General features: G+C 36.2%; 1 protein-coding gene across 1 annotated transcript in view; it reads right to left on the minus strand.

Annotated features, from left to right (window-relative positions):
* Positions 1–6,476, minus strand: part of LOC131061454 (DNA mismatch repair protein MSH3) — a 103,490-nt gene extending 97,014 nt beyond the window's left edge. Inside the window, exon 1 of the mRNA XM_057995150.2 lies at positions 5,053–6,476. Coding sequence (XP_057851133.2) covers positions 5,053–6,240 — 1,188 coding nt within the window. The 5' untranslated portion in view covers positions 6,241–6,476. The remainder of the gene's footprint in view (positions 1–5,052) is intronic.
* Between the last annotated feature and the right edge of the window lie 5,822 nt (positions 6,477–12,298).

Consider the following 12,298-nt stretch of genomic DNA (forward strand, 5'->3'; position numbering starts at 1 on the left):
AACTATGTTAACTAGACACAAATGTATGTAAGATATTCATGGTATGCTTTACTCATTGTAAATATGTAATACACAACTTAAAAGAATAATTATGTTTAAAAATACATTCTTGTAAGGAAGGGTATGAGATGTAATGAAGGGGTGATGAGGTGCTCGTAGGTAGACCATTCTAGAACAACCAAAGTGGCGTCTAGGACTTTGAGGGCCCTTACATGGAGGAGTCAAGTAACCCGGTTACATTCTCTACGTAACCCCACAAGACATGGCTAATTTAGGAGAAATAGACTTAAAGGGGAATTCCAATCACAAAAAGAAGGATAAGGATGGAAGCGATGAAGAAGAACAGTGATGGGATACCTCACTAGGTAGACCACCTCATGGAAGTTGATCGATGGTCCCATGAGGCCAAGGGGGCTCTGGCTTTTACTCGGCTCTAGGGCCTAGGGTAGAGGATCTCTTGCAGACCTTATCATTCCTCCTTACTCCCAGTCTCTTATGGTTGAGTTCCAATAAGGAATTAGAATAACTATGGTTAAGTTAATGTTCCTGATCCTAGGTATAGAGAATTTATGTTTAATTATCCTTTTGAGAAGATTTATATTATGGTTTATATACATTTCAATGGTTTCCTAACCTATATCACCTATATTATATGACAGCGACCACTTTAAGGGAGGGCAAGATAAGAGTTGCTGGCCGACTATATTGAAAATAGCAATGAAACTTATATAAATGCTCATCGTCCAAGTAAAATCAGGAAGCACGGGATAATATATTGTGTGAGGCACATCAATGATATTCTAATATAAAGAGGCTGCAGCAATTAGAAACAAACAAACAGAAACTAAAAGAATTAGAACTAAACAATGACTAAGTTAAATAGTCAACAGGTATTATGATGAGACATAATTATTCAAGAGAAGAAGATATAATAAGGAGATCATTCATTCAGAAGGGGGAGGGAAAAAACGGCAGACAAGAGGATGTCAATGGTTCTTACTGACTATCTGATCTGAGTGTCTTAACTGATTAATTGATTTCAGAATTACTAAGGGGAAGTCAGCAGACTACGATAGGTGCTTGGCATGATGCATAATGCAAAGATTCTGATCTTGCTGATTCGCTATTTTGTCTTCTATATAGGAATGGAAGTAATTAACATATTTATATATTTCTGTCATTGTTATTATGGCATTAGGCATAATAAATTATATAGTAGATTTCTTAACACTTCATCCAATGAACTATCCCATTATGGAGGGGAGAATGTACATATGAGGGATGCAAGTAGCAAACGATCCATTTAGGTAGAGAAACCCCGAGTGGGGCTGGGAGGCCGAATGGCAGGTTTCATTCTGTGCTCCTGGGCTCAAAAAATAGGCTTAAGGCACCTTGTATGATCTGCCAAGGGGCTCAATAATGTGGATGGATTGATTGGGAAAGTATTATTGAATCCCACATGCACATTATGTAATTTACCATATTGATTAAGATAATGTTCCTAACCCTAGTAGGAATGATCAATTTTATATCTAACATGAATGAGGTGTCTCAATCAGGATATAAATGGTAAATGATATCTCTACTTCATTCCTTACTTTACTTGTGATTGTGATTTTAGAGCAAAAACTAGGGCTTTTACAAAAGGGGACAGTACATAGTTGCTTGATTTCTGAGAATCATCACTATTCTTCTTGTGGGAACCGATTGGTTATTGTGATTTAAGGAGTGGGATCAAGTCTGAAAAACATATAGACTGATATCTTATTGCTGTTGCTACTACTTGGCATGGACGTGGAAGTTTGACAACATTGGCGCAGCTTGTGAAGGTCTATGAGCAGCTATTTATTAATTTGCATTGGATCTGCTGTTAAGAGGTCAGAAAATCAAATATTAATATCTCTGTATTTTGAACAACAAGTTGTTTAATCTTCCATTCATTATTTTCAATCAAATGAAATGAATGGCAAGTATTGAATGTCTTAAGTTTTATATGAATATTGAAATGATTGCATATTGCAAATAAGTTTCAAACCATTAGACAAACTATCATGACCAGAAAACTCTTCAAAGGGAATTGCAAGCAAACTATTTGACAAAATTACAGTTATACAAATTCCTACATAGCTGAGTGGGTGAGAGAAGTGCAAATAGGGTGGGACACTACAAAGTCGTGTGATCAAAGAAGTAAATTGTCTAGGTGGTTCTAGGGAAAATTGGATCAAGGGCAAAAAGTTCTAAAACAAACAGGAGAAAATCTTCCTTTGGAGGGTTTTTCAGGTTGGTTTTCACCTTTGCAATTTTTTTCTCAACTACTATCAAACCCTGAAACCACGAGGATTGGTTCTTCTTTGGAGTTTGAATTTTTGTGCAACCTCATAGTTTTTGCTCAACTGCTAATAGACTTCAAAAACCTGAAAACTTATACTACGCCAGACATCCAGAGGATATTCTCAATTCCTCCCTTGTGGGAAGACATCCAACACCAACACCTTGTATAGGTTGTTCTGCCTATATAATGTAAAAAATCAAAGTTGTACAGTAATTTTTGGCCAATTTTGCACAAAATGTAAAGAAGAGGAAAGACTTTGAGCTTCATTTTTGGAAAAGGAATAAAGAAATCAAATCAGAACGTTGTGCCTAAAATGAATTTTGTCTTCCATCTTTCTTATGTTTAGTGTGAGTTTTCATTTTCCATATCTTTTCTTATGAAAATCTGTGAGGTTGTTGAAATAGCATTGTTAAAACACCACAATGATTCCTAATGTTGAACTTAATTGAACTCTATATTCTATTTAATTTCATTTGCACTCTTCTCTTTCCGGCATCTTTGATTATTTGTTTTGCTATATTTCAAAAACCCTAACCACAAAATCAATTTTATAGAATGCAAATAATGGTATGCTACGCAAATACAATTTAGGATTTTCAATAAAGGCAGCCTTGCCTTTCTTGAAGAGAATTTTTATTCCAAAACTATTGGAAACTGGTAGGTGCCAATTTGCTTGTCACCACATCTTCTCTACAGTTTTTGTCCCTTACATCTAGTTTGAAATCAATTTGCATCTTCTGAAATATCTACTTATATCCCCTACAGTTTTAACTACTGTATCATAAAATATTCCAAGGAGAAGAAGCTGAATTTCAATGAACAATGCCAAATTTTGCAACAAATATGCCATATAATACCAACTTACTTCCATATATAATGTAAAAAGAAAGAGTGGCAATTCAATCTTCAGCCCAATATAAATTTGCTAACATCTGTTGAGACCTCTCATCTTCCTTTAGCAATGATATACAAAATCAAAGTCAATTTCCGTAAATTGACTTTGATGAAATTCAAAAATCAATCTTCTTTATGAGCATCCACACTCTAATACCATAGTTACACAAGACCACGCACCAAACATCAGAAAAGATACACCTATTACATACCCATGCCCATTGGACGCCTCTACCTGTACAACAATTTTGATTTTTTAATGCTTTTGTATAGATAGACTGGTAGATAATGTATAATTCTAACGCAATCTATATTCCATGACAAATTTTAGGGGACCACACTGCATTCTGCATAACCTTACTCTGCTCATTTCTTCATCCCATTAACCTTGAGAATTTAATTGGAGTGGCCCAATGTTTCATGTAAAGAAAACAAGAATAACTAAGAGACAATGTACAGATTTTCTTATAAATGGTCGAGAATGCTTCTATCATAGATAATAATTGAAACCAAATCAACAATTTATATCCTATTCATCGTTTGCACCCATGAAGATGAACAATTAATGAATTAACTACTCACAGGAAAGGCTTTATGGCGTAACTCCTTAAAACCATTGTAAAATGAGAACTGTTCTTTACAACAAACTTCTTTATTGTGATCTTAAAATAGAACCATGGAGAAAGGGACTACTATGAAGACTTCAATCAACAATTTGTAAGATGTTAGTTTAGTTCCTGTTTGTGTGCGTAATTTCATTGGTTCCTTCCTATTGTTTGACTTGATTTGAAAAATACTTGAAACTTTGGAGGATATGTTGCTCCCTTAAAGTTATTATGCTAGGCGAAGGTATGTTGCAAAGAAAAACTTAATAATATAAACGAAATGTAATGTATTCAAAAACTATAAATAAACACATGGAGAAAGGGAGAGCTTCATTACAATACTGTTATATGACTTATAAAGAAAAAAGAAAACTGCAAAAGCATAATATGTTCGATATCTAGAACTGTGTCACTATACCAAACTGCTAAATAAGAGGACACTAGTTTTAGTAGGCAAATTAAAAGAAGAGGTTCAATCACCAAAGCCATAGTCTTAGTTTCCACGTTTGACATGTAAAAACATAATATATTGGATATCTACAACTGTGTCACTGTACCAAATTGCTGTATAAGAAGACACTAGGTTTTAGTAGGCAGACTAAGAGAGGAAGTTCAATCGCTAAAGAGACGAAAATTTCTTAGTTGTCATATTTGACAAATAATCTTCAGCATAGATTCGCCAATTTAGGGAACAAAAGGTTCCCAAGTTCAAAGTAAGTTGTTTTGGATCCAACATTTTTAGTTGTTTGAGATCCAAAATTAAAAGTCAAAATCCAAAGTGACATTCAGCAAGGGACAGTAATAAAAGATTAATCGCACAGATAAGATCTGCAAAAAATGTATGAGCCATAGAACATTTCGCTTTATTCTAGCACATCCTATACAAGTAAAAATATTGCCAGCATCCAGTAAGTCATGGTCTAGCAGTAAGGCAGAGTTTATTGCTATGCTGATGGCACAGACTCAAGCTCCGCTGTGCATGCTTCTTATGTTAAAGTGGTTGCAACAATACATGCCATAGCCAGACAAGATTAGGTGCAAGTCCCATGCAAATTCATTAACAGAGAGAATAGCCATATTGGATTTCTAAGGCTATTGACGCAAGATTGATGGTGTATTCTCCATTCATTAAGGGACAGTGTACAGTTTATGGACCAAAAACAATACTGATGCTCTTAATGTTAATGTGTAAAATGGACACGTAAGAACAAATTGTCTTACTTTTTCAGTAGGTAGCAACAAGGGTGCACCTAGAAGCAGCTCTGCAGGAGACACATTCAGTAGACGAGATTCGAGTTCTGCCCTTGTGCCAGTATCCTTGAACTGTCCATACATAACATCTCCAGTAGAAGTTTCAACTGCAACGGCTCCAATCATCGTATCATAACACCCACCAATTGTTGCAGAATCTTCTTCATGAGAAACCCTGTTTTTCGTCTTCTTCGGACTTCTACTCATCAAAGGTTGCTCCACAACACACATAAGATAACTATTAAGCCTGCAATTATCCTCTACCACACCCTCAACCAATGCCTCGGCTGCCTCAAATGTCGCCCTTGTATACAAGGCCGAAAGACTCCTTGTGAAAGGCCCCCCCTTATTTGCGCCATGGGCTTTTAAGGCCGCAGTCTCTGTCTGCCTCACAACACCCACCTTGTAACCTGCCTCAACAAGCCTCCTGACATGAAAATGCAACCTGAATGTGGGTATGCTTGCAGTCAAAAAACTATGGTCATAATGAGCAAATATCCCTAAAACTCTTGCAGCAACCTCTGCATCATCCCCAAAAAACCTGTACTTGTAACCCACCTCTATCATCAATAAAACATCCTTGTACTTAGCTTTGAGTTCTATCACCTGCTCCTCTAATGGGGTGTATTTTTCCTTGCCAGTTGGAGGCCTCCCATAGGTCGACTCTTCCAAGCTGCCATTCTCTTCAACTCTAATTAGCAGTTTTTCTACAAATTTTTTATGCAAGGATGCATCAAATGCAGGGATCCCAATTGTTTTCTTAGGTTCAAAACTACTATTTCCCACTGCAGGAAACCCGATTGTATTGTTAGGCTCGGAGCCACGATTTTCCAGTGATATCTCATATTTATCTATTTTTGACAATTCTTCGCTAGTTTCTTCATGGTCTTCAAAATTTGAGTTGGTTGTTTGGATTCCTCCTCCGTTGCAGGTTTCCTTCCTTTTAAAAGGTTGGTGCGGGTCTTCCTCTCCCTTATTGGAATTTTCTCCATTAAATTCCTCATGCGTTCTCTTTTTAGGATTTGTTGGTGTCCATGAAATTGCAGCTGCAATACATGGAGAGGAAGAGGACGGAGGAGGTACCTTCAGAGGTGTTTTTGTACTAGGAATACCTGATTTTGGAGCAAAAAATCTGGAGATAACCTGTTGCTTCTTCATGGATGACAGATGATTAAACCCTCCGATGCATTTATATTGTTCTGCACTTTGATTTCGTGCTAGATGTGGATTAACCCTTTTGTCCTCCTATGTATTGATATAATAGAATAACGACATTCACTTTCCTTGTTGCAGAACAGGGAGAAATATGTACGTAAAATGTATAATGGTGATTTCTTCTGCATTTGGCGGGAGGGAAGAATTGAGACCCCCGAGGTGCACAAACCCAATATATTCTACCTATATGTAAGTAGGCGGTCTTAAATATGAGTTGCTCCGTAAATTTAATCACTTTTTTTTTTTGTGTGGTTGGGGTGGCGGTGGAGGGCTGGTGGGGAGTGTGTGGGAGGGTTTATATTGAATTGAGAAAATCATTTAGTTATTCATATGGAAGCATACAAAAATTTTAAGGGTATATATTCCATTAAAATCATTTAGGTTAATTTCATCCTTTAAAATCATTTAGGTCAACTTTATCTTTTATTGTGATGGGAGATTAGATCAAGTGTACTCATTCAAAATCATTCAACTTGACCAACAAACTAACATTTAGGTTAATTTCATCCTTTAAAATCATTTAGGTCAACTTTATCTTTTATTGTGATGGGAGATTAGATCAAGTGTACTCATTCAAAATCATTCAACTTGACCAACAAACTAAGGACCTATTGTAATGGTGAAAAAAGCATTCAATTGGATTCTTTTCTTTGGGGTATATCTTGATAGAATGATTCAATATAATTGTGTTTTGATAAATAATATATTTTTTAACTAAATTTTGTATACAATTTGAAAAATAAATATATTTATTTTATGTATTCACTTATATATACGTCCATGCATTTGGCCTTACCTCATTCCTATTTGTACTCAATCCAACACAATTACCATTATTAGTCATTTATTACACTTATATTCACACCCATCTCTAGATATTTAATCATAATATTAAAATCAACACATCTTTGCCTTAGGTCAATCCCTAGTGCCTCGATATTAGTCTTGAGTTGTGTGGGATTGGCCCCGAATTCAATTTCTTAAAATTCAAATTCAAAATGTCTTGCCTCTTTTCACTAACCATTATGACTCAATTTGATACATAGTTGCACTATTAATTGTTATGTTTTAGTATATAAAGGCATTCATTTGGCCAATTAATTAATAGGGAATCATAGGAGAAATCATATGCTTGAACAAGGAACATTCAATGTAGGAATTTATTGATTTAGAGCTTAAAAGAAATCTTAGTCTCCATTACAACCGCATAATCTATATTTAACCATTTGACAAACATGTGATTAGGTCATGGGTAACACTTATGTGGTAATATAACTTTGCAAATTGGCATATAAGCATTCCATCAAAGTCGTTTAGGTCACAATCATTACGTCGTCCTTTTTGTGTTAGGATCTAGCACTCATCAAGACTCAATTATAGTGTGCTCGTTCAAAATCATTCAACTTGACCAACAAACTAAGGACCTACTAGTATTTATTCCTTCAAAATCATTTAGGTCGTGATCTTGACATCATCATTTATTATGTTGGGATCTAGTACTCATCAAGACTCGATTCTAGTATGCTCATTCAAAACCACTCAACTTGACCAACAAACTAAGGACCTATTATAATGGTGAAAAAAGCATCCAATTATATTCTTTTGTTTTTGGTATATTTTAATAGAATGGTTCTGTTGACAGGTGTTTTGACACACTCCCCCAACAGTCAGGTAGGATATGAGAACGTATACCACCTCTCCTAAAAAGGAGTCAATCTTAAAGACTAACAAAGTTCCAAGGTCTTTGTAGTCGAGTCATGACGATGTCAGATAACTCGATGGTTTATGTAACTGTACCTATCAAGGGGCCTGCTGGTAGGAACAAAACAAACAAAATCCTTTTTTTTGTATTTTTCAATTTTAACTTCAATAAAGAAATGTCAAAAGATCGGTCAGGGTAACAAGAGACAATAACAAAACCAATACTTAACAACTGAGCGAATTATGAAGTTGGTGTATCACAGAGGAGTATTAAAAAGATCATAAAATTGCTCTGCTATTTCATCCTCATATACCATTAACATGCATAATATGATTCACAAAATAATAAAAATGAAAGGACAAGTTGCTGATTAGACTGAGAGAAAATACCAGACTATGAAGAACATCAACTATGAAAACACATATTGCAAATCAGGCAATCCACAAGTTGCTTTGTATTAATCTTCAAAACTGGATAACAAAATAGATCTGAGAAACAATTTGCAGAAAAAGTATAAATTCCCTAGCTAAATAGCCTTGAATCATCAATTTGCGGACCCTCTAAATGGCCCAAACTTTACAATGTATAGTGTTTCATCCCTACACCCTAGGAATTAATCGTGCCAAAACATAGATTACAAAATGGTGGGAGTCACAGTCGACATGCAAGTCATTGCCTATGAACTCCACTAAACTGGTGCTTGCAGTCTATGTTCTTGATGGTGCATCAGCTCTAGGATCTTCGAATCATGCAATGGTGGTGCGAAAGCAAGGCAAGTGTAACATGAAGTGTTTTTTGATGTTGCAGTGATTTATGGCGGTGTCATTGCTTTGACATGCATTATGTGATACTACCTATTTGTCTTCTATTCTTTTTGTAGTTCTGGTAGTTGCTAATGAAGTAGTCTATGAAAGCGGATGAAAGATCAGCCACATACATTAGGCAAAACTTTGAGACTCTTAGTATTTCTTTGGTGCTTTTCAACCTACGTACCATTTCATCCATTATTTCCTTGCTCCTTGATATTGGAATACCACATACATGTATCTATTCATTGTTTCTACATTAAATTCAACAGTGGTTGTGAAGTGCTCAGTAGTATAAGAATCTCATATGTTGAGTATAGTTTCTTGATGTAACACTCCATCTTGCTTAAGGTTGTACCCATATTTTCCTAGTAGTTTGATAGTGAACTGCTCATACTATTCAAGCACACTAAGGAGTGGGGGATGTTTTTTAGAACCTCAATGTGACATTGCTCCATAATTTCTATCCTCAAGTCAAGAATATCTATGCATGTTTGTAGGCTGGCAATAGTATCTCTTCCCAATTAATCTTCTTTAGTTATTACTTCTTCTCCTAGTTCTTGGATTTTCTTGAGTATCTTATGTTGCTTTGAGAACTTAAGGAGCTATTGTTCCCACTATGCAGAATAGTAAATAAGAACGTTCTCATTGAAATGAGTTTCTTCAAATACTTCCATGGTGTCCTATAAAAATAACTTAATTTTACCTAACTGATCTTGCGCCCATGTCTTGAAAGTTGTAGCCACTTTCCTCATTTCGTATAATTCCTTTATATCACCTTGTGGTAGAGATGAGGTAGACGAAAAGATGTCATCTATTCTGGAGTCGATTGGCTTTGCTATCTCCATGATCAGTTGCTTATATTGTCTTAGTTGTGCTTTGACTTTTGCCTTTGTTTTATGCTCTTTCTTTATTCTTGTCTGAATGGTAGAAGTTGCAACAACTAAAGTAGTTATCTCCCCCCACTTGGTCTTCTTACCCATATTAACTTCTGACACTTGGTACTTTGGAGTCGCTTGGGGTGGTCCTCTATCTCGATGTGACCCATGTCAATATCGATCACCCACTGTATCTCATTATCTATCTTGGATACCAAGGTTTGACCCTAGTACTGGTACTTCATTGTGGGTGGGCTTTTCTCCAAATTTATCTCTTCTTTGGTCTTCTTTCGATTGGATATAGATGGTTCCATAAGCTTGCTTCAACCTATAGCAAAACATATTTAATTAGCTACATGATATTTGACAAAGTATGAGAGACTTCGGAACTTTGGGGTTCTGCGGTCTAAAAAGAACCCATTACAAGTGATTTCGATATTCCGGGGTTTCGAGATCCCAAGGTTTAAAATGTGGGAATAGAGACTTGCTTCGGGCTGTCGAAACCCCAAAATAGTATAAGGCATCAAAAGGGTTCATTTCGAAACTCCGGGGTTCCGGGGTAGGAAGACTTTCTCAAGACTGGATTTCGGAACTCTGAAGTTTTGTGGTTTCGAGGAGTTCATAACACCTCTCAAGATAGTCTCCAATATTTTGGGGTTCCGAGGTAGGGAGAAATTCTTCAAAATATTGGTTTCGGGACTCGAGGAACCCAAAGTTCCAAAATGCTCAAAGGGAAGTTCTTAGGGTGGTCTCTAGGATTTCGGGGTTTCGGGATCCCTGAGGAGTTTAACTTGGAAGCATAAGGGGCTCCAAGATTCTGGAGTTCCGTAATCTGGAAGGGGTGCTTTGGAACTTTGGGAACTTAGAGTTCCAAAGTGGGTCAAAAGGAAGTTCCCGGGATTCTGGGAACCCAAGATCTCAGGACTTAGAAATAAGGCCAAAAATCCTAAGGATTGATCAAAATCGGTTTTATTGAAAGCATGAAATTTAAACTAAACCCTAAACTAAGAAAGAGGGAAACACAGAAAAAAAGAAAACAAGAAGAGGAAGACAAAAGCCTACCTCGAAAAGGAAGGACGACAAAAAATGTGCACCACGAGAAGCAAGATCGTTGAAGGAGTAGAGAAATTTGGAATAACTAAGTGCACAAATGAGCCAAAATGACTCATTTAACACTATTTATACCCCCCCTCGAGCGACCATACAACCCCTTTAATGCAAACGACCTCAGGGTTTCGGGATTTTGAAACTTCGAAGTCCGATAAACAAAACGCAGAGAAGCTCGAGATTCTAAGGTTCCGGGATCCCAAGGCTCTGGAAAACAATTAGAACACCACCTCGGGACTCTAGGGTTCCAAGGCGAGACACAAAACGAAGAGAGAACTTGGGATTCCAAAATCCAAGAAGCAAACACAGGACTTTTGGACTCTGGGGTTCTGGAGTTTTGAAATGAAAGGGAAACCAAAGAAGGTACACTTCGGGATTCCAGGATTTCAGAGTCCCGAAGTGTCGAAGCGGAGAACAACGAAGACTTCGGGGTTTCAAAATCCTGAAACTCCGAAGTCAAACAAAGCAAAAGAAAAAAAAGAAACAAAATGCAATTCAGGATCCCGACAACTCGAGGTTCTGAAGTGCGAAAGAAAAGAAAACGAGATTAAGACAAAGCGAAGAAAAGGGGGGCCCCCAACTCGAAAAGCGAAAAGTTGGGGTGTGTTATGCAAGGAATAACAGGTTCAATATAATTGATAAGTAGTGTATTTTTTTAACTAAATCTTGTTCACAATTTGAAATGTTTTATTTATTTGTTTTATTTATTCACTTATATATATATACACACACACACACACACACACACATGCATTTAGCCTTACCTCGTCCCTATTTGTACTCAATCCAACACAATTGTCATTATTGTTCATTTATTACGCTTATATTCACACCCATCTCTAGATATTTAATCATACTAGTATTAAAATCAATATCTCTTTGTCCTAAGTCAATCCCAAACGCCTCAATACTAGTCTTGAGTGGTGCGAGATCGGCCCCAAATTCAACTTCTTAAAATTCAAATTCAAACTTCCTTGCCTCTTTTCACTAACCATTATGACTCAAATTGATACATAGTTGCATTATTAATTGTTATGTTTTAGTATGTGAAGACATTCATTTGGGAAATTATTTAATAGGGAATCATACAAGAAACCATGTGGTTGAACAAGGAACATTCATTGTTGGAATATTTTGATTTAGAGCTTAAAAGAAATCGTACTATCCATTATAGTCTCATAATTCATATTTGACTATTCGACAAACATGTGGTTGGGTCATGTGTAACACTCACGTGATAATATACATTTGTAAATTACCATATAAGCATTCCATAAAAGTCATTTAGGTCATGATATTTACATCATCCTTTATTGTGTCAGGATCTAGCACTCATCAAGACTCAATTACAATGTGCTCATTCAAAACCATTCAACTTGATGAATAAACTAAGGACCTATTGAAATCTATTACGTCAAAGTCATTTAGGTTACAATCTCGACCTCATCCTTTATTATGTTAAGATCGAGCACTCATCAAGACTTGATCATAGTGTGCGCATTCAAAAC

This window comes from Cryptomeria japonica, chromosome 8 (genome assembly GCF_030272615.1).
Source record: "Cryptomeria japonica chromosome 8, Sugi_1.0, whole genome shotgun sequence".
Taxonomy (NCBI): domain Eukaryota; kingdom Viridiplantae; phylum Streptophyta; class Pinopsida; order Cupressales; family Cupressaceae; genus Cryptomeria; species Cryptomeria japonica.